Source organism: Aulonocara sp. 'chitande type north' Nkhata Bay, linkage group LG20 (assembly GCF_057382095.1).
Source record: "Aulonocara sp. 'chitande type north' Nkhata Bay isolate Kocher_YH1m ecotype deep benthic linkage group LG20, A_spYH_male_GT1.1, whole genome shotgun sequence".
Taxonomy (NCBI): Eukaryota; Metazoa; Chordata; class Actinopteri; order Cichliformes; family Cichlidae; genus Aulonocara; species Aulonocara sp. 'chitande type north' Nkhata Bay.
This window is the reverse complement of record NC_141363.1, coordinates 24,931,567-24,957,496: the sequence shown is the minus strand read 5'-3', so window position 1 is coordinate 24,957,496 and position 25,930 is coordinate 24,931,567. Positions and strand designations below refer to the sequence as shown.

Genomic DNA, 25,930 nt, shown 5'->3' with positions numbered 1-25,930 from the left:
ACCAACATGGCCTTTCATATAAAGTCAAGCAGACAAATATGGTGGTGGTAATTTGATGGTCTGGACAACTTGCTGTAATAGTTGAAACCATGAATTCCGAATGTTCATCAGTTTATACGCTAAACCTCAAGCACACTTGGCTTACAGCAGAATAATAATACGAAAAACAAACCCAATTCTTGCTGTTAGGAGTGGCAGAAACAGTTATAAGGTTTAGGGAGCAAACACCTTTTCACACGGGACCGCTACTTAAGTTTTTATACCACACTCCTCATACCCCCACATCCATCCTTTTACTTTGAAAGGGCTGACCGGAAATTATCCTGTATTCCCAGTCATCCAGCGGTGTCCGGTTAGAGACAGCCTCTCTTAATTTTGACACTAACTGGAACCTCAGCTTGGACTTGGCGACTGACCTGGGTCTGTCTGGGCTTGTTTTCAGACTGAACCATCCCACACTTTGGAAAGAGAGTGTTGTGTGGTGAGCCACGTGTACAGGAACTGGATCTAGAGGAACCAGCGAAGGTCTGTTTGACTAGAAAGTTACTACTGGTATTAACAGCTAACTGGTAAGTCCAGAACTTATCTACAAATCATTTTCTGGTCATGTTTTAAGGTATTGTTAATCTCTGCGATCACTGTCTTCCTTTACTGCCGTAACAACAGTTATTTTAGTTCCTTAGCAACGAGGGCTAACGTGTTAGCCTGCCCGTGCTAATCGTCAGTGTTTAAAAAGACATGACGAAGCTAAATTAGCATGCTAGCTGTTGTTTGCTTTACTAAAATGCTAGTGTTCGTGTAACTTTTCAGCTCCCAAATGAATATTAAGGCGGACATTAGGCAGGAACGTGAGTTTAGGCAGAGTTAAAATAAATAAATAAATAAATAAATAAGTAACGTTCCTGTTCGTTTGTAGCTCGGAGGGGGGGGAGACATGTCCTTACTTACTATATAATTAAGTCTATTATTAGTTTTATAAATGATGAATTGCTAATAAGTCTGGAGGGTTTTTTTGTTAAGTGATCTAATAAATTCGTTAAATTTATTTTGCTTTGGTGAGTTTGCTGACCAGTGTTAATTTATGATGGCGCTTGTTTGTTTAACTTTTGCGTATTTTTGCATGTTTTTTATTACTATGTGCATATCTGGTGCAGTTTTCCTCTGTTGTGTCCCCGTGGTCAATATTTCAGCAGAATAATGTACAGAAAAATGGCTTTATGCATATTTCTGACAATATTTACTGGGTTTAGAAGTGGGCGTGTTTGAGTTGCGAAAGTATCGATTTGTGTCGTTGTGACACTGAAGTCGATTTTTGTTTGTTCGTTTCCCATTTTTGTATTTTTAATTTTTTTTGAAACCCTGAATGGTATTTAATTTAAAATGAGCACATGGAATATTGAATTAACCTAAATACACTAATGCAGTAAGTTTACCAGAGTAGGAGAGAATTTTAAAAAAACTAACAAAAAAAACTAAAATCTGAGTGATTATACTCGTCAAACAGAATAGGAAATGGGTTGTTGTCTTCAGCACTGAAACAAGCAAAGGAGAAAATGGCAACATATATATGAAGGCCTTACCAACACAGAAATGTAAACTGAATCGCTGAAAAAGCACAGCATTCATACTGATGCTCAAGAGGATGGAAGGGTACAACAGACAATGGTGGAGGCTATAATTTACATGTAGATGTTTAAATAGAGACAGAAAAGATCTCATCAAGGATCTGGATGACAACAATGTAGACTCTATATTGTAGATTAATGGGCTGAACATGGTTTTTGATTGGCAGAGCACACGTAGGGAGCTACAGACCGCCATGGAGATTAAAAAAAGAATGTGGTATTACTGGTCTGTTTGTTGTAGGGTGAAAAGAGCTTTCCATAGGCAAATGCCTACGCAAATGGATATGGCTGTGGTACCATTTAAAAAGAATAAAACACTGGTAAAAACAAAACAGGGTGATAGGATAGGGTCTGAGGAATAGAGACTCTGCCTCAGTATTGTTTATCAAATGATTTCTTGAATCTATCAACACACTTTAAACACATATAAAAACACCTTTGTCCTTTAGTTTATATTTATTGGATTTCTTGCATATAATTGTCTTAACTTGTGATTTCTTTTCAGCCAGATTATGATATAAGTAAATATTTTATTTCCTCAGTTTTAGGGGTAGGGAGTAGTGGGGCTGTTTTCTAGTGTTTTCTGGCAGTATGACACCTATGACAATAACTCAACAACCTGTATTTGTTGAACGTTTAAGAATATAGTTCTAGAATTTAAGCTGAACTAAATCTGCTGCCACCTTTCGAGGAATGGGTTTGGGATTTTAGAGAAGGGGAAATGCACATTTATATAAAGGAAAGGCAAAATTGGTGCATAAAAAAAGCAGGACAATAATTGTTATGTCTTGATTATTTTTATAGCCCTGCTTTGACCTTTCATCCAGAGGTAAACATGGCTGTTTGGAGGAAACTGTGGTGCAGAAACCTCCTGGCTGTCTCTCTGCTTTTCTACATGCTCCTCCACATCATCGATGTGCACGCACGGCCAGCCAACATGTCGGCCTCTAAAGATAAGTCTCCATCCAGCAAAGACGAGAACGAGATTCTTCCCCCAGATCACCTGAACGGGTTGAAGATGGAGCTGGACGGCCACCTCAATAAGGACTTCCATCAGGAGGTTTTTCTGGGGAAGGAGATTGAGGAGTTTGATGAGGATTCAGAGCCGAGGAGGAACAGAAAGAAGCTTATTGAAATATTTACCAAGTAAGACGTGGTTTTAATTCACTGAATAGCACTTGAGTCACAGCATTCCTGAGCAAGATGCTCAAGCATAGCTGCAGATCAAGTTTGACGCAATAAACCAAGCATTCAAGTGTTGTTAAGTCAACGTCATCCTTCAGCTCAAAAAAGCAAAGAAATATTGACTAGTGACCAGTGTGGCTGTTCTCACAGGTGTTACAATAAAGTGTAATGTCCGCACATCCATTAAAAGAAAAAAAATGATTTAGGAGATTTAGCAGAGCTGATATAAGAGGATAAGCTTGGTTCTGGGTGAAGTATTTCTTAAAAAAAATGCAGCACTGCTATAACTTTGGAAGTAAACATAGACAGAAAGCTAAAGACTACTAACTTGGACCCAGTTTTATATGCTAATATAAACACTTTAGTTTCATTTTTCAGTTTTATTTGTCATATGCAAGTTAGCACAGGGTCAACATTGCAATGAAATGTGTTTGACGAGCAGCAGTCACTCAGCAGCATGGTACAGTAGAAGAAAATATAATAAAAAATAAATAAATAAATAGAAAAATAGTAAAGAGCAAAATATTAGAGAGACGTGGTAAAAGAGAAAAGATGACTAAATATATATGTATCTATAAATATATGTACACTAGTGATTAAATAAGAAAATCTTGAAAAGAAATATGAAAGGGGGGGCAGATGGGATATTGCACAGGAATGAGCAGCAGAAAATTACAGTATTGCACTTTTTAAATATAAATATCAATAACAATAAAGTGGAGTAACCAGTGCAGATTAAACAGAGTACTTGTGAAGCTGCAAGGTAGCTTCTGAGTGCGTCCTGTGGACTGTGTTGTGTGTGTTTAAGTGTTGTGTTTGAGGTGTCGTATGGCTTGGTGGTAAAAACTGTTTTTAAGTCTTGTAGTCCGAGCAGACAGACTCCTGTAACATCTGCCAGATGGTAACAAGGAGAACAGCTGATGTGCTGGGTGGCTGTGGTCCTTGATGATGCTGTGTGCTTTACGGAGGCATCGCTGAAGATAAATGTCCTGAATGGCAGGAAGCTGTAGGATGAGGGTTTAAATTTTTAATTGTTCTCACTAAAAGGAACATCATATTGTAGGAAGATTACATACAAAGCTTCAACCTGATGTCTTTTCCAAGCTTTCCAAACCAGCAAATTTTGGTCATTGGGTATTGGACAGCCAGGGGTCAAACCGTGACTGCCACCCAGAATTAGATCATGGATACAAGTGGTGTAAAGTGGCTTCCTCCAAAGGACGAATGGACTCTTTAGAGAGAGTGAAGAGCTTGTTCATTCAGAAGGGAATCAAAGTAAAGTTACCCCTCTTCTAAAAGAAAAGAGCTAGGTGAGGTGGTTCAGGCATCTGACCAGGACGCCCCCTAAGCACGGATCTTTCAGCATGTCCTATTTGAAGGAGGACCCAAGGAAGACCCAGGAGATTTAGTCTCTTGGCTTGGTCCAGTCCAAGCGTCAGTAAATGTTTTTATTCGTTCATCCATCCAAAGGCAGACAACTTAAAGGCTGAATTTATTAAATGGAAGAAACTAATTTATTCTCTGGTTCTTCTGAGTCACATGATTCATGCAGCTTATCATTGTCCTGGATGTTTTTAATCTATCAGCTTAAATGGCAAGAGGAAAGATTCCTGTTCACGCCGGAGAAGCAAATTCATGATAATAATATAAAAAACAAGCATATATACTGTAAATATACAGCCAGGGTCATAAATCACTCGGTCACTTCAGGGCTAAAGTGCTTTACATGTGTGAGCCAGACAGACAAAGCCTTAGGTGGGTCATTATCATCGTTTAATTAGACGCCTAATGGAGTAGAGACGCTGCTAATGTTCAGGAACTGGAGCTAAATTGGGAACTAATTTATTATTTTAATGATTTCCTCACAGGGTCGACTTCAACAGGGACAGGAGCATAAGTGCCAAGGAGATGCAGCGCTGGATTATGGAGAAGACGGAGGAGCACTTTCAGGAAGCCAAGAAGGAGAACAAGAACAGTTTCCGTGCTGTCGATCCAGACGGCGATGGTGAGAGTCACAGACCATGTCCCAGACTTAAAAATACTTCCTGTCAGGTCAAATCTAAATTCTGATTTCATGGGTTGTGTGTAGGTCACGTGACATGGGATGAATACAGAGTGAAGTTTCTGGCCAGCAAAGGTTTCAATGAGAAAGAGATTGCAGAGAAAATAAAGAATAACGAAGATCTGAAACTGGATGAGGAAAGTAAGTTGAGTTTTTTCCCGTCGCAAGTAAAATCTGCAAAGCTCTGCTGTAAATCTGACTGTGGTGTTAATATTTATCCGATCTTCATCTCTACAGCTCAGGAGGTCCTGGAAAGCCTGAAGGACCGCTGGTTTCAGGCTGACAACCTTCCAGCTGACCAGCTGCTGAATGAGGAGGAGTTCTTGTCTTTCCTTCACCCTGAGCACAGCAGAGGCATGCTCAAGTACATGGTCAAGGAGATTGTGCGTGACTTAGGTATGTTTTACTTATAAATATTACTTTATAGTTGTACTGTCACAAGATAATGGTGTATTTACACACTGAGCAGATGTGGAGCAACCTAAGGATTAACAGACAGTCAACCTTTTAATGGCAATAAACATTTATTGCCATTGCATTAAAAAAATAAGTCAAAGAGAAGAAAATGCAACAGAAGACAAATAAAAAGAGTAAAAATTCAGGACAACGTTATTAAACATCTTACAAAATCAACCTAAAATGGTGAGTTTTGCTAATTTTTTTAAAAATGAGGAACTGATCTCTCATTAAGAGGAAGTTTTTTTTTCTACAGCACTGGGACTAAAACAGTAAAACGTTACAATAAAGTTTACTTTAAACTTGCGTTTGAAACTGTAGTTGATTCTCTGATCTGAGGTCGGGAGGTAGCATGAAGTGTTAGGAGTACTGAGATGTAAAGTATAGCTGGACCAGGGAGTGATTTTTGAAGTAAATCTTAACCTGGGTGATTTCTGCGAGGTCTGGACTCAAGTGTTTTGTGAGGCCTCTCACTGCTTTGTACTGACTGCAGAAACCGCAGCATCATGCCGACATGTATGCAACGAGTTGTAGTAATATAATCGTGAGGAAACAAGGGTATTGAAGATTATTAAATTATTTGTAAGTGTGAGCTGTAGAGTGGTACAGATGTTTGACATGCTGGTTGGATTTCAGATTGCTTTATGTTGGTTATTAGTTGTCCGAAGTGTGGAGTGACACTAATATAGTGATAAAGACCAGTACAAAAGAGTTTTATCTGAGATCAGCTAAAGTAAATTAGAAGGCAATGTAATGAATTATAGTGTAAAGATGTGCTGCACACACACGGCTGTTTTAAAACATCCTCAACCATGCAACTCCAGCAGTGAGTTTGGAATTGCTTTACATTATGAAATTAATGTATCCAATCAGAGTCGCACACCACCCTTCAGCTTGTAACCTTCTCTTTAGTATTTGGAGGGCTGATTTGGTGATTTTTTTTTTTTTCTTCTCTTTTTAAGGCATTAACAGCACCATTGTGCTAAAATGTTTCGCTTCACAGTTTCTTAGATAGCAGGACAGTTCATTTGATAGAGAGAGGGACAGAGAAAAAATAGAGCAAGCCTTAGCTTTAGGCAATCACGAGACATGAGTTAACAACTTGAACTGATACAGCTCATTATTATTGTGGTCCTCTAGCTACCACGCCTAAGTTTAATAAGAGTTTCTTGAGGGTAAAATTGCTCCATGTTAAAAGAGAGCTTGAGAATGCCGCACATCAACATGGTCTCCTGAAGCCTCGTTTAATGGTTGTTTGACACAGAAACCGTGAGATGTTCAAAGCCCTGTAAACATTTATACTGATGCTTGAGGTGTGTCAGTCTCGCTGCAGTCTTCTCCTGACAGAAAACCTACAGCATCAGCTTTCCTGGTAGAGGAACAAAAGAAGTCAAAACAGGATAATAGTTTCCTGAGTTTTTACAGCCGTTGCAGCATCTCTTTCTCTTCCTGTCATTTGGGAATCTACAGTGTGAGAACCTGCATCACTGAAATGCTGGTAAAGACCAACCTTTCAATGCACTTGTGTCTCCAACTCGGCCACACATGCACAAACTGTGCTTATCTGCTGTTGTGACCTAACCTTTGCTCCATGGCATTCATAAGGGCGGCAACAGTGCACACTCATGTACTGAGAGTCAGTCCCTCCCTACACTTCCCTTTTAGTTCAGAATCGGAGGTGAAGTTATTGTTCCCGAGGCAAACACTCCTTATTCACTAAAGGTCCCAGTGTTTGTTTGTTTTTTTATCAAGAAGCTGTGTGTTGTGGAGCTGGAATAGCTTTTAAAGAAACCTGATGATGAGATGAGAAGGAACGTGGGCGACCGTGGCTCAGGGGGTTGGGAATCGCATCTGTAACCGGAAGGTCACCGGTTCGATCCCTGGGCTCTCTGTCCTGGTCGTTGTGTCCCTGGGCAAGACACTTTACCCTACTTGCCTACTGGTGTTGGCCAGAGGGGCCGATGGCGCGATATGGCAGCCTCGCTTCTGTCAGTCTGCCCCAGGGCAGCTGTGGCTACAACTGTAGCTGCCTCCACCAGTGTATGAATGTGAGAGTGAATGAATAGTGGTATTGTAAAGCGCTTTGGGTGCCTTGAAAAGCGCTATATAAATCCAATCCATTATTATTATTATTATTATTATTATTATTAATTATAACAAGGAAATTATGGTAAAAACACTAAATAACATTCAGACACCTCATATAGTGGAGAAGAACTGGATAGTAATTTTATTTAGAAAGAAAATAAAAAATAAATGTATACAAGAGACGTACATGGTTTTTCCTGCTTAAAAATAACAGGTTACCTCAAACTTAACCATAGTTGAGCCACATGTAATTAAAATGAGCTTATTTTACATTATTAGATATAAGCCTGTCCATTTAATAAACAGAAATGTATTTTATTCGTGAGAAAATTTAACCCCACTTCATTAAATACTGGTTTACAATCCTTTCATCTCAGTCCTGGTGGTTTTTCTTTCACAGAGGGACTAAAGCTCTTGCATGAAAAGCATTACTGAGATATTTATTTGACAGAACTGGTTTGGTCTCTCTGTTGGCACAGACAAGCACTGTTTGTACCTGTTGGCATTTTGTCACACGGAAGTAAGCATTAACTTAGTTTTATCTAAGTGATATTTCAAGCCCAAATATAACAGGTTTTCATTTACATCCCATATGGGAAAAGAGTAAAATGTCCCGTTCCCTAATTTTCCATCTTCTCCTATAGTAAATGTTTAACGTTCTCATACTAGGATTGGCAGTTGAAAGTGGCCCCACTTGCAATTTTCTCATGCAGCGTAATGTTTACTTTTCATTTTTCTCATGAAACATAATTTTATGAACAAACAGGGCTGCTGTCATTAGGAAATCTTATACAATGTAAACATTTCAGGCAATTTTTTTGTATGTTCTTTCTTTTCCGTATGGAACTAAAAAAAAAGAAAACGCAGTTAAAAACCAGAGGAAGGCATCAGCTAATGTAATATTTTCCTTTATTTATGTCATAATAATAGTGTCACCAGATCCCAGCAAACTAAATGTGCAGGTGTGGGATTAATGCTAGGAAGTTATTAACATAAAGATAAACACACTATGCAGGTTAGAAGTTTAACATGTGAAGGACTGAATGGCTGCAGCTTTCTCAACCAGTACTACAACAAAATACTTTTATGATCACTGTAGCTGTTAAACTGGTGTTAGGTTAGGTTTTTGTGCTGGCTCACTGTGGTGATTGTGACAGCTGATCTAAACAGTGCGCCGTATAATTCTGGGGTTTTTCTTTCAGACCAGGACAGCGATAAGAGGCTGACACTGTCGGAGTTCATTTCTTTGCCCGTGGGCACTGTGGAGAACCAGCAGGCTGCAGAGATCGAAGATGAGTGGGTCAGAGAGAGGAAGAAGGAGTTTGAGGAAGTCATTGATTCAAACCGCGACGGCATCGTAACCATGGATGAGCTGGAGGTGAGCGATGAAAAAGCAACTATAACCATGATAGATACAGAAATGATATGCAACATAATTATTTGATTGGTTTTGTTTATTTGTTTCAAATAGAAACACAATGATTGAGCTGATTAACAGAAACAACAGATCTCAACATCTCTACATAAATCAAAGCACAGAAAAGAACAAATTGATCAGTAAGGGTCCAATAATGCTCACCGGATTGATCACGTTGCACACAAACAGTCGCCACAGATCCGTACCATTACATACTAGTGATGAAGGCATGAGTACTTATGGCAGTACTCTCCACTACCACCACAATCACCACTCAGACAAAATGCCCATGTTAGTGATGGTATAAGAGGAGCAAAGATTTTGTTTCTTTTTTCTTGTTTTTTTTGTTTAGAATGCCTAAATTTTTCAAACTCTTACAGCATCTGCCTCTGTCTCTGAACTCCTGTACGTATTATATATTATTTATGTTATATATGGTAGTAAAAGGTGACTTGGTCATGCACCCATGTCTTCAACCAACGCAAGATGATAAAACTTCAGACGTGGATGCCGAGCCAGAACGACACCAAACTGCAGTCACAACAGCGAGCGTAACCAGGCCATAACATAAATACTAGATATGGTAATTGAGAAGTATATAAACAATGGGAAATAAAAAAAGTAAACTAACATTAAAGATGATGGAAAAACTGAGTGAGCTCTTAAGTGTGATTTGGAGAAATTAAAATTAAATTAGTACAGGTTTTATTGTAATTTGTTGTAATCACAGTCTGCTCTGAATGAGCCCTGGGACTTCAGGGTTTGAGCTGATGTTGTCAGCAAGGTTATGCAAAGCCACCAAGCCAATTTCACAAAATGAGGTGGAGCGTGGCAGGAAGGAAGAAGCCGTGAAGTTGTTGTTCAGAACCAGGTTACACTCCTTTAACACTTTGTTGGCAACTTGGAAAATGCCACCACTATTTTCCAATGTTTTAGCTTTTTACATTTGTCACTTTTTGTCAAGTTTTCACACATATTGTTTTATATGGTTCCACACTTGATAAAGGATTAAAGATGCGAGTGAGTAAAAAAATGCAAAATACAAAAGCAAAAAATAAAAGAAACCCTTCCATTTATACTTTGAACTTTTATAATTATTACATCAAAATAAAAAGTAAATCAACGTGTGTGTATATATAAAGAAAAAGTGACTTACTGAAAAAGATAAATTACATTTAATTTCACTTTATATGTGACTTTTCCTTAAAAGTTCCAACTGCAGGTCTCCTTTATATGGCGTGTATGAAACAGCTCAATAAGATGTGGGCTGAAATATCAACATTTTATATTCTTAATTATTAACACTTTCAAAAGGAGTTGATAATTAAGCTTCTCTTCATAGTCCTTATAAATTCTCCTTCACGTCTTTTCTTGACCTCATGATGATTATCTGCGTTGTGAGTGGCTGGAAAACCTCCAACAGGAGGTATCCAGGTAGGCGTCATGGTCAGATGTACCAGCTCCCTCAGCTGGTTCTTTACAACGTGAAGGATTTAAAAACTAGTAGAGACAGAATAAAAACATTCTTACATATGTCCAACAAAATAGCTACAGCAGGTATAGCTGATATATTTTCCTGTTTCTCCGTGTTTCATCTTTCAGGAGTACATGGACCCGATGAATGAGCACAACGCTTTGAACGAGGCCAAGCAGATGATCGCTGTTGCAGACGAGAACCAGAACCATAACTTGGAGCTGGACGAGATTCTCAAGTACAGCGAGTACTTCACAGGGAGCAAGCTCATGGATTATGCCAGAAACGTACACGAGGAGTTCTGAAAACAGATCCGGCGTGAGGGACAAACCTGGAAGATTGGCGACGAGATGATCAAGATGTTCTAGTGTGCAATTCTGTATTTAAAAACCCTAGCATCAGCAGCCTCTGTCACTGCTGAGTCCAGTTAACACACTCCTCCTTCAACCCTGGACCAGTGAAGCTAACACAGTCTGCCTTTTGCGTGCCATTGGACTGTTTGAAGCGTTCTTCATTTTAAATTTAAAAGCGCTGCACCGATTCCAAAATGTATTTTTTTTTAAACCGTGAAATGTGTGTATATGAGGAATTTTCATTGCTGGTGCAGTGGTGAGAGAGACTGAGCAGCTAGGCGAGCTGTTTTTCTGCAGGATCTGTTGTCTGTATACAGTGTAAATATTCACATTTATCACACACAATGCGTCTGTCAGTGGGAAAGATAATGGTGCTGAAGGGTGTGACGCTTAGAGAGACACTAATGGAGTAAAAGCGTATATTTGTGCGACAAGATATATCACATAATTGCCCAAACTTAAGAATTTCATTTTTAGTGTAGTATAGTTCCACCGCTTTCCACAATAGGTCAAGTCCGTCCTTCCACTGTACTTAAAAACAGGGTGTTTATGTATTTAAACAGAAAAAGTAAATAAGATTAGAATAGAAATATAAGAAGAACTTAAACTAAAAAATCTGTTTGTTGAAAAAGATTAATATATGAGTATATTTTGAAGGAAACTCAAAAGCAGCATCTAATCATGTCATTTCACCTGTGTCCGTTTCTAAATCTTTACTACAACCACTCTAATTCAGACTTAATGTTTAGATGTGGAAGAAGAATACCTTATATATAAATATATATTATTATTTTAATTTTTTTTTTTTTTTTGCATCTTTGAACGTCATGCAGACGTGTACTCATTTAGTCCTGGTGTCTTGGGTCTTATTTACCTCTTGAATCTTTAAATGCTCACAGTCGATCCATATAATTGATTTTCAGCTGCATGGACAATTATCGGATTTAACAATTTTCGCTGCATTTCTGTTTCCAGTAACCTGTGGAGTGTTGGCATCCCGCTGCAGTCTTTTCTGTCCTCTGTGCGATTGTAAAATAAGATTTATGATAAGAGAATGTGACACAGCTTTACAAAATGTACTGCAAATATGCCATAAACAATAAATATTTCTTATCAACTGATGACTGTTTGCGTTTGAGTTATGTTTATCCCCAGGCAGGAGGCTAGAGCCCTTTGGTCCTGGCTTTGAAAATGTACTTCAAGAACAGAAGAGGAAAGCCAAACTAAAGCACTGAGTGTTTGTCAATTTTGAACTTTGTTCAGTGGAACAAAGTTCAAACATGACCTTTTTTAGACATGGTACCTTAGGCAGATGTTGCATTTAATTACTGCATTTCAATGTATCAGTCTGAAACCTGCATTTAAAAAGTAACTTTAAGTTAAATTTAGTCCCATTTAGTATCTTAAAGTCATTCGAACCCTTCGCTAATCTCCAAGACCCAAATCTGTCAGATTTTTCCACCAGTGTGACAAATTCTAACACAATGATGCCTCATTGTGTGTTATGTATCTAAAGCTTCTTAAAGATTATTTTATTGAAACCGTATTTGCAACAGTAACATGTAGGGGAACTCCTAGTGTTTATGTTGATGTGTTACAAAGTAACATCTGACTGGGATTTCAGTATTTGTAAAAAGATCAACTTCTGTAAATTAATATCTCTGTTCTGAGCTTTTGAGAAGAAGAATCAGAGAGAAATGTGTTGAAGAAAATCTGCCAGTGAGCAGGTTAAGTTCACAGGCTAACTCTGAGTTTAAGTAAACCCTCTTTTGTAAAACAGAAAACCCAGAGTTTCCCTCGTTTTTGAGTTAACAAACTCAGTTTTCACTAAGCCTGCTTCCTGGACCTAGGTCCTTGACTGCCGCTGGTTTTTCAATACTTTCCTCTTGTCATCATTCCCTTCCTCTCCTTCACTTTTTTTTCTTGCCCTGGCCAACTGCCTGTATCAGAAATGACCGATTCAGTAATTATCATGTTCAAAACCATGTGGGAACTTATCGTCTTCAGTCTGAAGGCTTAATTTATGCTCTGCCCCAAAAAGCTTGATGGAATTCAGGAAAAGGGTTCATGTTTAAGCTGCTCCTGTTTAACTAAATCTTCACCTGGTTTTACTAAATGCCTTTCAGTTGATTTTAACTGACCTGGACCTTTTTAAAGTTTTAGTGTTTTCTTTTTTTTTTTTAAGGTTCAAACTCGTTTAAATCACCTTTCTTCTTCATTCTAATGCTTAGTTTGACATTCAGCAGGTTGTCTTGACCATACCGACATGCACCGAGTTGTAGCCATGTGATTGGTTGATAAAATATAATAAATGGTAAATGGCCTGTACTTATATAGCGCTTTACTAGTCCCTAAGGACCCCAAAGCGCTTTACATATCCAGTCATCCACACATTCACACACTGGTGATGGCAGCTACATTGTAGCCACAGCCACCCTGGGGCGCACTGACAGAGGCGAGGCTGCCGGACACTGGCGCCACCGGGCCCTCTGACCACCACCAGTAGGCAACGGGTGAAGTGTCTTGCCCAAGGACACAACGACCGAGACTGTCCAAGCCGGGGCTCGAACCGGCAACCTTCCGATTACAAGGCGAACTCCCAACTCTTGAGCCACGATCGCAGTTGAAAAGTTGTTTCTAACAAAGTGGCCGCCTTCTGTGCACTGTTGTATGTAATGTGTGAAAGTATCGTGTTTTTAAAGCACACCTGAGGCTCGTATCCTGTTTTAATAAGGTTTTTATTGCGTATATACGGGTTAAGGTTCATTGTGTGTTCTATGTAATGTAGCACTTCACAACACAGCAGGATTGGAAGAACAACCATCATTTTACCAAACCAATGATTTGCTTAGAAGCAGTGACATACTGAACATCAATTAATTCTTATTTTTTTAATATAAATTGTCCTTGTCAGATTTGATTATTCACTATTAAAAATGCAGCACTGTGAATTTTTTAATCTAAATGGCTTCAGCTTCTACGTATGCCATACCCAATTTCATTTTATGTGCACGCTTTACTCCACAGACATCACTTCACAAGACAAGAACTTGTACATTTTCCCAGTATTATTAATGTGTTTGCCGTACAAATTAAACATTACTAATCTGTCTACAAACCAGCACGGCTGCAGATTACAAACCTCCCCTGAATGCTACTCCATGTCAGACACATGCAACCTTAACATTAAACTAAAAAACAGACGAAAAGAAAGTCTCCTCTGATACACCTACTCTATGCAGAAATGCATCATTCAGTATACCAAACATACAAATATAGTCAAGTTAATGGCCAGTACTCAAACAATAAAAACACACAGACACATCATTATACAGTACAGTACGCTGCTTAGTCTCCATTAGCTTTTGTAATATAGTACAGATAAAACACACACATACATACAGTACATTCATAAATAAAACATAAAACACAGCAAGGTAACTTATCACAATGCGCAGACTTTTAAATTAAAAGAAAATGGTATAATTAAGTGAGGCATTTGTTTATATGTAAATGTGTCATTTAACCCATTATTTGATGAATGTGATGATTATTAATATAGCAGCATAACAGTAGAGTTCCACACAGCTTTCGTAAAATCAAAGTATTAGGTTGATATGTGACAAATAAATTACAGTCTGTAAGTAAATTTAGCTTTATCTTCTGCTTGTGTGCTCACAGCACGCTAACCTGTGACATATGACGCAAAGAAACCTCAAAGGTAGAGAATATTAAAGTAAAACTTGACGACGATTAAAATAGTAACACACTCTGGGCGGCAAAAAACAGTTGAGTTGAAGAAGAAGAAAAGTAATAAAAAGAGTCCGATCACAGTCGCCTGTGATGAGCTTGTGCTCGTCTCTAGTCGCGGTCTAAGTTTGGTCTTCATCAGTGTTCACAGGTAGGGATATTGGTTGAGTTTTCGCTGGTAAGCGGCACCGGAGCGTTGGAAAGGCTGTGCTGCCAGCTGTTGCTGCTGCTGCTGCTGCTGCTGCTGCTGTTGATGGTTGTTGCCGTACTGTCCTGGAGCAGACCCCCCGAGGGCTAAGCTGCTGTTCTTCTGAAGCAGAGCCAAAGAGGAGTAAGCCCCGCTTGCCCTGCCATGGCGGGATGTACCGCCCTGCATCTGGTCTACAGCCTGAGACACTGAGGCCAAGGCGGCAGACGCCGGGTAGGCATACAGATTTGGCGTCGAGCCAAAGAGGGTGCTTTCGTGGAGCCGGTAGGACGAGTGGGAGGAGACGGGAGGGGGATATGTGGGCTGCCTCCTCAGGGAGCTACTGCTTGCTGTTTGCTCGTGAGAAGATGGCATCACAGACTGCTGCAGCTGAAATGAAAGACAAGAATGGCTTGTGAAGTGCAGAGTCAGTCTACAATACCTTTGGCCAGGGAATGCTAAGTAACGCCGTGCACAGAACATCATGCTGTTGAAAGCCGTTACCTGACTCAGATTCAGAGGCTGAGATCTGCTGGACGCAGCCCGCTGATTGCGCTCGGTTGTGGAATCTCCTGACCGACCAGACGCTTGTGTGGATGCCTTTTTGGACTTTACTGAGCCGCTTGTAGCTTGATCTAAAAAAAAAAAAAAAAAAAGACAGCCAAGTGTTAGCACTCAGAAGATCAGAAAAATCAATAAAACATAATTTTTTTCTTATTAAACTGCTGTTGAATAATCCAGTTTTGCATCTGCAGTAGCTCAATCATTTATGTGCTGCCTTTTAATAGGATGGTTCATGTACACATAGGCATGTCAACTCTAAATGTTTTTCAATCCCAAAACCAAAGAAGAATGTTGCACACAGTTTTCAAATTAAATGAGCCCCTCTGTTTGAACCGGTTTTGGACCTGAAGCTGCTGGAGCCTTGTGGGTTGTGCTTTCTCCAGGCTGGCTTTTAACTGAGGGCATGATGACTGCTAGAGACTTTGTAGGCTGAGAGGAGGTTTTGGGGCTCAGGGGGCTGCTGGTAGAGGAGTCTGAGTCATGGGAGTCGTGCACAGTCACACAGCTGATCACATTGGTTCTCTGACTTGTTCCAGAGCTGCGGGAGAAAAGAAGAAGAGTAAAAGGTTTTAAAAATAACATTTTTATTAGACACTACTAAAAGTTGGGGAAAAGAAAGCAGTGCAACATAAGGTGACCAGATTGAAAACGAGGCTCACCAGGCAGCAGGAAACTTTGTATCATCCTCATCTTCAGAGTCGCTGTGAATGGTGATGATGCTGACGGCAGGGCTTGGTGTGTCAGAGATAACAATGGGCTGAGACTGGTCACCGGCAAAGGAAGTGCTGTTGACCACATTGGTGGCTGATTGTACTGAGGACACCGGCCTGGAGGAGAGAATAAGCAGCACACTGACTGTCTTAAATCAAATATAAACATATGCGAACAATAAGGTGAGAAATGAAAAGATCGACAGGATACCTGGGTCTGCTCTCAGCGTGTCGAGCCTTTGATCTCTTGCCCTGTTGGGATCTCGAGTGAGCGGCCCCTGAGCTGTGGTTTTGAGTCCCAGTATGACGGCCAGCACCAGAGTCGTGCTGGTTAACGCTATCGTATTGGCTGCCATGGCGACCCCTACAAAGCAGAGATATCGCTTTAGTACAAGTAAGCAGTTACACTTGTGAGAGATGCTGTTCCATTTTAACTCAAAAATGAGCACCATCAGAATAAACTACCTCCAGCCTGAAGTCTGCTGACTGTCGGAGATGTGGGCTCCCATGGGTGGCTCTGGCACCACAGCCTGCCCCGGGTTGTGAATGGACATGCCAGGCATCTGTTGCCATGTGGAGGGGATTAGAATCTGCTGTGTTCCCGCTGGCCAGCCCTGCTGTGTGAGCACATGTACACAAGCATGCTGAAAAACTGTAAGAAACAGGTGTTAAGTGCAAAACAGAAATCTGAGAGAAGACTCAGTGAGCACATGCCTCTATCACTATGCCAGCTGAATAAAAGGCAGCATGGGTTCAGCTTACATATTGTTTTCAGATTTATTGCTGTGTGTAGAGAGAGATGTATTTTTAACTGCTAAAAAGGAAAGAGAAGTGATTTAACAGCTTAAAAAGAAAACATTTCACATGGATTATGATGCCAAGCATTTATGCCACATGAATCTGGGCCAAGCAAACGCTTTCTTTGTAACAACAATAATCACCAAAGCTTAGACACAGACGTGCACTGCTGTCTTCCACCAGGTGGCACCAAAGGTTTGCTGTATAAGTATGCTAGTAGGCTAATAGGTTAGTAATAAAGAGTCACAATTGTGTTTCCCACAATTATGTAGGAAAGAAGAAAAAACGGAAAAGAACTTGTCCCCTTGGACTGAAAATGTATGTCATCAAAGATTTCTTAAGCAAGACAGGAGGACCTGACTGGACACAGGCTTAAGCCAAAGGACCACTTGAGCCCCTTTTCCATTAGTACCTCCTCGGATCGACTTGCCACGGTGAGCCATGCTTTTCAGGGTTTTCCATTTAGTCATAGTACCTGGTACCAGGTTCTAAAATAGTACCTGTTCAGCCGCGGTTCCAAGCAATCTGAGCATATACTAAAAGGTGACGTTGTCAGACTGCATGCCACCAATTGGTTGGTCAGTGACGTCACTCAATCATGAGAGCATCTCATTTACGAAAATCTAAACTGCCATTTTTGAAACCTGGCAATGCTACAAAAACAACACCGTGGTCCCACAGACCGAGCAGCTGGAATATCATTGCTTCAAAGTCCACCTTTGTTGTAGGGTTTTGTGTTGCATACTAATTACGCCAAGGATGCTCGGATACATTGCTATAACAACAACCACGCACATTAGCTGGTACTTGATTGTAATGGAAAACCAGTCGATCCGAGTCGAGTCTTGGCATGCCAATCCAAGTGGGTAATGGAAAAGGGGCTTTAAAGATTGATAACATTAAATGATCTGTAATGCAGCATTTTCTGTAAGAAAACTGTAGGCATTTCATTTAAACGTTTTAAGTACAGCTGTCAAATTTAGCAATATTTCCTTCTTAAATCATAAAAAAGTAGTTGTAAATGTAAATGTAACATGAGTAACACATACTAGTAATTTAAGCATTTATCGGATCCTACCTGTGCCAGCATGCTGGGCTGGATGTGAAGAGACTGGGAGGACTGGTTCTGAGGGACTAAGGGTACTGAGTTTTCCATTCTCACTGGGTAAGCAGATGGCTTGTTAGAGGTTTGAAGACCTGCACGAATGTCAGATATGAAGAACTGGTCACAAAATATAGGTGGAAAAAGAGAGAAAACATAACTTTTTGTTTAAACTGTCCCATCATTTTTACCCTGGATGGTTGGTGGGCAAACAATAAGTGTCTGCTGGAAGGGCTCGGTCTGGGTGCAGAGCTGGGTGGGTCTGGTTTGCAGAGGAACTCCCTGCTGGGTCAGACCAGGGATGTTGATGGTGGCCTGCTGGTAGAGGCCAGGCTGATAGTTCAGCAGTGGGACATTACTACTGAGAGACAGGGACTGGCCTCCTGTAGAGGTCATCTGGAAGACACGACAAAGGAAATTTTTAAATTAATGCCTAAAAAGATGAATTGAGATTTTTACATTTTTGTATGAGAGTTGCATTTACAAGCATACAATGTCAAAGTCTTCAAGTGCCTAAAGCCAGGCTATGAATCAGAAATGGAAAAGTTTCTTTGGTGCATTCCTACATCTAGTACTTGTAAATAAGTTGTTTTTAAATGTCTCGCCGTTTGAAATGAAAGCGTCTGTACATAGAAGTGTACAAGCTAATAAATTAGCATTGTTCTACAAAATAACCAATTACATCTTCAACAGAAATTATGAATATAATCTTAAGATCAAACTGTTCCCGAGGCAGTTTAGAGAGGATCTTCTCACTTGATTGTGCTGATTAAGTTGGCTACTGAATGTGACAGTGAGGTTTGTTGCTGCACTCGGGGTGTTGTTGCTTGCAAACATATTTTTTCCGTTCTCAAAGGCGCTGCATCGGCGTTTACATATATCCATATTTTGGAAGCAGGACTTCACGCTGTGGAATAAAAACAAATACATATAAATATATACATTTAAATCAGACAGAAGCTAAACAACAGTCATCACAATCTGTAGCTTCATTTCTTTATCCACGCAGGTCTTACTGTGAGCTGTGCGGGAAGTGCAGCAGGTGGGTCATGGTAACAAATGGGTGGTTCAGCGTCTTCATAGGTGTGATCCTTTTGTCAGCGTCGAGTGTCAGCATCTTCTTCAGCAGGTCTATAAACTCCCGTCTGTCAGCCTTCTCTGCCAGGATGTCTGTGCCCTCCAGGTTTGTCATGTTCACCTGCAGGAAGTCACGGCCCATGTGACATGTTCACAGCACAAAAAAGTACCTCCTTTCAACTTTTACTAATTACTTTTCCCTGGCCTACATGGAAAACATGAGCCTGGTTCTTTACACCATGCTCCTTTAATATGCATAGCAGAACCTCTAGTAAGAAATACCAGATTATTCCCAAGGTTGTTATTTAAGTAAAAGGGAAAAGGGGAAAATATAATGCTTGTCACATTGTTGCTCATCCTGTGCATCATTTTGTTTCCCTGATTAAATGATTCAGTGTAGCTCCTGCCTTTCCAAAGCTTTTTGATGACCGAAGACAAATTAATTGATCATATTAGAGGTATCAACACAACAACAGCTATAACAGCAGGTTATGACGTGAAATGGTGTTAATGTTTGTTGGATTGTGTACTGCTATGAACTGTGTGACAGCACGGTTTCCTTTATTCATAGAGAAAGGTCCAGTGTATCCTCTGCTAAACAAGGTAATCCAAAGAAGCATTAAAGCAAGCAAAACTCAATCAGGAGAAGAAAAAGTACACGTCACAGGGGCAACTTGAACTCCTGACCACTCGCTCTGAGATCTATTTCTTATCCTATTACACATTAACACACTTAGATCACAGTTACCAAATTAGCTAAAGTCAAATGTCGGTCTATTTAACAAAAATACAACGAAAAACAGACATATGCATTTCATTTCTTTGTTGCAATGATGCAGTTGCTGCAGTTTTTTGCTTTGTTGATATGGTCTGACTGGGGCTTTACCTGGAAACACTGTTGTTGTCTAAAATCTAGGGTATAGTTTTTGCCATCATGCCATTTTGGCTGCTGTTTGGGCCATGTTTGTGAGGGTCCTACTTTGCCCCAAAGAGGGAGCAACACTTAAAATATCTGCTTACAGCAGCTGTCTCTTAGACAGGATAACTCCTCACCTGCATCATGTCATCCAGACAGTTGAAGATGTATTTTCTTGCCTCCTTCGACTTGATGCCCATCTCTGCCTCGTGCTCTGCAGGTGTCTGCAGAAAAAGGAACCACAGCAACACTTCAGTACATGAAGTGTTTTTTCTCGTTTGGGGACTCATATCTGTGTCACCTACTTTGAGCCTCCACAGCGGGTAGCTCGAGTCAGGGCCTCGGTTGAAAAAGCGGCTGGTCTTGGTTCCTGCACTAAGGAGGTACTCTGCTGGAAGACCCTGGGTCTGAGAAATGTAGCGAATCTGAGAGAAAACAATGAAAAATAAGTATAAAATAGTGGTTAAAATTAAAGGCACTGCCTCTTTGGTTGACAGCTGTCCCAAGACAGGCAGCTGTGTCTGATTTTTATGTAAATGTCAGTGTGTATAAGGGTGCTGCAGATGACCTGGTCATACTCTGAGGCACCGGGATAAAGGGGCCATCCTAAGAACAGCTCAGCAATGACACATCCCAAAGACCACATATCGATGGCTTCACAGAAAGGAAGGCCCAGGATAATCTCTGGAGCTCTGTAGGCCCATCAAAGCCAATAAATGTGAAGATCACAGCAAGTAATTCACAAGATATTTCATAGCTCTAGGCAAAAATGCTCACCTGTAATATCGAGACTGCAGGTAAGTTGAGCATACAGCTTTGGAAACATGGCTCGCCGAGCCGAAATCAATGACCTTCACCCTGTATGGCTGCCTCAGAGGGTCTACCAGCATGATGTTTTCAGGCTTCAGGTCAGCATGGATCAGCCCCAGGCTCTTCAGCTTCATTAGCGCGGTGGCGACCTGCTGCAGGATTGGCCGGATGCACTTGAGCATCAGAGGGCTGAACTTGCTGTGCTTCAGAAAGTCGTAAAGGTTCTGCTCCAGCATCTCAAACACAAGGCACGTGTGATTCTTGTGCTGGAAACACTCGTACGAGCGGACAAAGTTGAACTCATCGGCATTTTCCGTGCTCAGCCTGCTGAGGATACTCACCTGCAAGTAGGAGGAAGATGATATTATGTGGTAATAAACAGAAAAATGAATGCGAAAGTAACATCTTCCTTAACAGGCCAAAACATGAAGGTTCACAGAATTTATCTTCGGTACCACCAGTACTCAAAATCACATATCAGCCCTATGGCAGAAACAACACAGAGGATCAGAGAAGTCAGTAGGATTCATCCTCCAATTAAAACATATAAAACAAAACCTGTACAAAATTCTGCGGCAATCAAATAGATTGGCCACTGACTGAAATATCTAAAGTTCAGGTTATTGTATCTGTATTCCCGTAGCTGGATGTTGGCTGATCTCAACCATAACTGCCAACCATGCAGCCAGACCACTAACACTGCTTACAATATAAAGCAAATAAAAGAAACCTGCTTTTGGCTGCTCCCATTTGCACAAGGGATCACCACAGCAGGTAGCCATGCTCATTTGATTTGGCAGATTTTCATGCCGGATGCTCTTCATATTGTGTTATATTGTGAGCACAAGCGTCTCTATGGAGGTCCACGTGCCTGACAACTGCACAGGAAATATGACAGCTGTCCATGTCTACAATCTAGTATAATCCCTGCCATGTATCAGTGCTTCAATTCGCTGTAGTCTAGTCCTGAGGTAACTATTGATGTCTTATTAAAAACAAGGTGGAGGCTGACATGGTCAAACAAGCTGAAAACAGGCCAAAAGCACAAGTAGGATTGCATTTATGATGTCATATACATGCACCGCCATTCCCAATTTTCATATTATATGAAATTATATGCTAATAAAGGCTCCTTTCATCAATTTTAACAATATGTACTCACCTCAATTTGCCCTTGCCGAGCATAAGAGGGATGGTTCTTCAAGATTTTAATGGCCACTATCTCATTTGTGCCCCGCTTCCAGCATTTAGCCACCTGACCGAAGGTGCCGCGTCCCAGAAACTCGAGCACCTCGTAACTGTTGGACATGGAGCACAGGATCTCGTGCTGCACCAGCTGATAGTCGCCCTCGCTGTGGGAGTTGCTGCTCTTGGTGGTGGAGGTGGAGTGTGCTATGGACTGAGCAGTGGTGGTTCCCCCGCCACCGCCACCATTGCGGTTTGAGACCACGGGGGCGGAGAGCTCCTCCAGTATCTGCACGCTGTCGCTGCTGTCCACCTCCTCACTCTTCCTCTTCAGGCTGTACTGCTTGTGATAGAGGTCGGACGGCTGGGAGGAGGACTCTGCATCCTTGATTCGCCGGCTGGAGGAGGAAGATGAAGAGGAGGATGAAGGAGGCCCGCAAAGGCTGCCCGTGCTGTCTGCCGCCCGCACCACCGTCTGCTCCCTTGAGCCGGCCGTTGGCGGGTGGACCTGGTTGGAAGTGTACACTTGGTTAAAGTTGGAGCCAGAGGTTGAGGGTGCAGCTCCCTGGGTAGAGCTCTGCTGGTAGTAACCATTGTCTCCCAGCTGGCTTGATGCATCCCAGGAGGGGTTCTCCACTTTAAGTCTCTTTGAGCGAGAGTAGGCACTGGAGGACACAGAGGGGGAGGAGAACACCTGGAGCTGCGACGCCATGTCTGTGGAGGAGCAGGAAGTGGGTTAGTTTTGTTTTAGAGCCTCTATTTATATTTGTGTGTGTGTTCTTGTATGTTACTCATTTATTTATGTTTAATTATGTGTAAACAGACAGAAGCAGTTAACTGTTTTATCCTCAAGTTTGGAGCTGCAATAGTCAATCAATTAAAGAATTATCTGATTAGTGCCAAACATCAAAGGTGATCAGTGGTACTATTTACGCTTGACTTTTGACCTACTTTACATCCCATTTCCTTTATATTTTCCTCTTCTGGAGTACTTGGCAGCAAAAATCATCCTGCAGGAGTAGACTTCACCTAAGCAGGAAAATGATTCTCATATAGTCTACCTAAAATCAGGTCTTTTAAACCCCGTGACTCTTTTTTCCCCCCCCAATTTGTTTTCTATTAATTTCAACAAGTCATTGGGATGTTATTTATGATTAAAGTGGACGTATTAAACTAATTTCCGGCTCTGTATTTTTATTCTTGGATTGTAGCAGGGTAGCTATCCCTAATTCCTTAAGTCTGAAACAAGCCGATTTGATTCCCGTAAAGCAAATTTCTTCTGATTAGTGACCCCTCCCATAAAAGCAGGTGGGTGGAGCTTCCGGGCACACAACTAGAACTGTACTCTACAGATGAGCACACGTCACACAGAGCCAAGAGCAGGAAAAAAACTGTCATGGTGAGCGTTTACAGCAGAGTGGAGATTTTGACTCACAGGAATTACTGGTACTTTTTTGAAATTCAAATAATCTGTAGGCCGATTAGGCATGAGTTTCATCAGTTAAAGTTAATTGTGAGTGACATGTTGTTGGTAACTGTTAGATATTGGGGGTGGACATTTAAATCTCCAGAACTGAAACCCGTATTTGATTGGTTTAATGAAATAAAAGGACAAAAATGATCACATTTTCACAAGAGACCTGGACTGAGCTATATACTGTTTATTATTCAGATTTGTGATATTGCATTTATTAGCACAGAAAAGTGTGATTCCAGTGTTTTGACCCAATAGAAACTATCAAGCTGGGGCTACATCTAAAACCACTTGACTTAGACATCATTAACATGTGTTTCCGCTAACTGGCAGTAACTAACCCCAGCAGCATTTTCCCAAACCTGACTGACAGTACCTGTATTTGCTGACTCTGCACACCGTTGCCTGTGTGATATTAAGGCCTCGTCATCTTCTCACCGAGCAGCTCCGTGTGGTGCAGCAGCGGGTCGGCGGAGCTGCTCGCTGCCTGCTCGGAGCTGGAAGGATGAGAGCTAACCGAGCTAACAGCCAGCTAGCTTTTTCACGAATATCTGAGTCATACCTGACTCCGATCCGCTGTCTCACATCGCGCGACAAACCCGCATTACGCTTGTCGTTTCTCTCGAAATGTCAGATAACATCCCGATGAGCACCGTCTCCGGGACACAGCTCCATCATCACAGTCTGCTCGCTCCACTTCCTGTCCTGCCGACGTAACCGGCGGCGAGATGTGACGGACGTCAACGGCCACGTGCGTCTCCTGCAGTCAAAGATCGTGTATCTCCCAAGTGTATCTCTCTTCCTTATTTTCCTATCTTTATTAGACTGATCTGGTTCTCTTTTAATTAACCCTGTGACTATATATGTATAACTACATTCGTGACATTTTCCCTGTAGTTTCTCTCTGAGTAGCACTGGTTGAACTGTCTGTCCTGGGACAACATGTCTATGTGGTGGAGGAGTCCAAGTACTTGACTGAAGACTAGTACAGAGTCTGTATACAAGAAGGGGATGAGCAGGCTCTGTTTACTAAGGAAGCCGAGATGCTTAATGTGTGCTGCAAAATGATTGAGAGTTTCTATCAGTCAGCTGTGGGGAGCAGAGTGTAGTTTTCTGTAGTTAGTCTGGCTCTGTGATTGGCAGCAAATTGTGCATTTTTGAAGCTGTGATAGAAAGGTGGACACTGAACAAACTGTTGTCCATAGTCTGTAGTCCTGACCACCCTCTGTGCCACTTGTACCTTCTTCAGTACTGGTGGAGCCTCAAGGACCTTCTATAAGGTGGTAGCACTAGGTTGTTAATGTTGTTATTAACAGTTATTTATATTGTATTATTATTATTATTATTATTATTATTATTATGACATGGAAACTAGTGAAAAATCATCAGATTAAGTGACTAATATACAGTATAAGTTTATAATTCTGTATGGAGGACCTGAGAAGCAACGTTCATGGCTGAAAAATTAGTCCTCCCGTGGTCGGCTGAGGCTGGCTCCAAAAGGAGTTAAATCCCCAAGTTCACAACATTAAGAAAACCGTCAGTATACACTGGATCATGAAAAAGATTATTATTATTGTTATCATTATTATATTGATGTGATTTACATTTAAATGTAAGGGTGTGGCTGCTTTCATTGACAGCTTCAGCCAACAGCTGCCAGAGAGGCCTCACCTCAGCTGAAGTCACTTAACTTGACCCCTTGACTGTCCACATTTCTCTTTTGGTGAGTGAAATTGTAGAAGTTTATATCTGTCAGATGCACTCAATACAGTTTGAAAATGCAGACGGCTAACTTTGCACTGCACTTTTTTTGTCTAAATATGGTCACTTCTGGTTCTAAAAGGAACAAACCCCACCTCCAAATGCAATGTCCAAAATCTGATAGGTGATGCCACAGTGGCTACGCCCATCTTTTTTTAAACAGTTGATGGACAGTTACCATGGAAATAAAGCATTAAATTATGATTTTATTATTTTATCTTCTTAGACAGCATTTTTAAAACATTCCATTCGTTATTTATATATTTAAAAATGTACTTTTTTAACCCATGGAAATTTAATATTGTTTTTGTACACCTTTTAAAATTAAACAATTTAGAGATAGATTATCTTTCACCCATCTATCCATTAATTTCATTACTTAAAAATATATTAAACAGAAAAATAATGTGTAATCAATTCATTTATAGAAACTGAATTACTGAATTTTATAGATAGATATACATCTTTATATAGAGAGAAAGATGGAGTTGGATGTGTGTGTGTGTGTGTGTGTGTGTGTGTGTGTGTGTGTGTGTGTGTGTGTGTGTGTGTGTGAGAGAGAGAGAGAGAGAGAGAGAGAGAAAGATCACATTTTAACCACTGGTACCTTATTATTTATTTATATTTTTTAAATTTAGAATTTTGTTCTCCTAATTAATAATGCTATTCTAGCTAAATATTCCATGGAAAGGTGGCTGTAAACACCATATTGACAAATAAACACAAATAAAGACTTATTGGGAAATTAGAAATTATTAGCAGACATATTGAATTTATAAACTGTATAGCTACAGTCAACTGAAATTGGGCTTCACTGTATTTTTATTATTCCCTAATTAAAAAGATCAATTTGTCACACATTTCAACACAAGGAGGCGCTGTTGTCTCAGCGACAAGGAAAAACGGAGTGAGTCGAACAGACGATGTTTATTT

General features: G+C 40.6%; 2 protein-coding genes and 1 long non-coding RNA gene across 5 annotated transcripts in view; 2 read left to right on the top strand and 1 right to left on the bottom strand.

Annotated features, from left to right (window-relative positions):
- Positions 1 to 314: 314 nt before the first annotated feature.
- On the top strand, positions 315 to 11,781 carry sdf4 (stromal cell derived factor 4). 2 transcript variants are annotated; one of them, XM_086277401.1, is made up of 7 exons: positions 315 to 525; positions 2,430 to 2,771; positions 4,679 to 4,815; positions 4,900 to 5,013; positions 5,110 to 5,268; positions 8,619 to 8,794; positions 10,436 to 11,781. In XM_086277401.1, exons 2-7 carry the CDS (start codon positions 2,461 to 2,463, stop codon positions 10,610 to 10,612), a joined length of 1,074 nt encoding a protein of 357 aa, XP_086133527.1. In that variant the 5' UTR covers positions 315 to 525; positions 2,430 to 2,460; the 3' UTR covers positions 10,613 to 11,781. The 2 variants fall into 2 exon arrangements, with proteins under 2 accessions (XP_086133527.1, XP_086133525.1); XM_086277399.1 differs by having other exon boundaries at positions 315 to 569.
- A 1,598-nt stretch (positions 11,782 to 13,379) lies between these two features.
- On the bottom strand, positions 13,380 to 23,951 carry hipk1a (homeodomain interacting protein kinase 1a). 2 transcript variants are annotated; one of them, XM_086278611.1, is made up of 16 exons: positions 23,610 to 23,951; positions 21,737 to 22,473; positions 20,542 to 20,915; positions 20,333 to 20,456; positions 20,070 to 20,189; positions 19,902 to 19,988; positions 18,788 to 18,969; positions 18,528 to 18,678; positions 17,963 to 18,167; positions 17,748 to 17,866; positions 16,337 to 16,488; positions 16,083 to 16,235; positions 15,821 to 15,988; positions 15,506 to 15,699; positions 15,102 to 15,232; positions 13,380 to 14,987 (listed from the first exon to the last, which is right to left on the bottom strand). In XM_086278611.1, exons 2-16 carry the CDS (start codon positions 22,469 to 22,471, stop codon positions 14,556 to 14,558), a joined length of 3,327 nt encoding a protein of 1,108 aa, XP_086134737.1. In that variant the 5' UTR covers positions 22,472 to 22,473; positions 23,610 to 23,951; the 3' UTR covers positions 13,380 to 14,555. The 2 variants fall into 2 exon arrangements, with proteins under 2 accessions (XP_086134737.1, XP_086134738.1); XM_086278612.1 differs by having other exon boundaries at positions 16,337 to 16,485.
- Positions 23,101 to 25,930, top strand: part of LOC147305690 (uncharacterized) — a 51,544-nt gene continuing 48,714 nt past the window's right edge. Inside the window, exons 1-2 of the long non-coding RNA XR_015126723.1 lie at positions 23,101 to 23,158; positions 24,877 to 24,959. This is a non-coding gene — a long non-coding RNA (uncharacterized LOC147305690). The remainder of the gene's footprint in view (positions 23,159 to 24,876; positions 24,960 to 25,930) is intronic.

Excerpts from the sequence above, each read along its gene's own strand:
- sdf4 (XM_086277401.1), top strand. The coding sequence starts at position 2,461 with ATGGCTGTTTGGAGGAAACTGTGGTGCAGAAACCTCCTGGCTGTCTCT. Across the intron at positions 5,014-5,109 it reads TCTGAAACTGGATGAGGAAA|CTCAGGAGGTCCTGGAAAGC; the intron begins GTAAGTTGAGTT and ends TCATCTCTACAG. Across the intron at positions 8,795-10,435 it reads TAACCATGGATGAGCTGGAG|GAGTACATGGACCCGATGAA; the intron begins GTGAGCGATGAA and ends TTCATCTTTCAG.
- hipk1a (XM_086278611.1), bottom strand. The coding sequence starts at position 22,471 with ATGGCGTCGCAGCTCCAGGTGTTCTCCTCCCCCTCTGTGTCCTCCAGT. Across the intron at positions 19,989-20,069 it reads ACCCGCTGTGGAGGCTCAAA|ACACCTGCAGAGCACGAGGC; the intron begins GTAGGTGACACA and ends CTTTTTCTGCAG. Across the intron at positions 16,236-16,336 it reads CAGCAGACTTCAGGCTGGAG|GGGTCGCCATGGCAGCCAAT; the intron begins GTAGTTTATTCT and ends TCTGCTTTGTAG.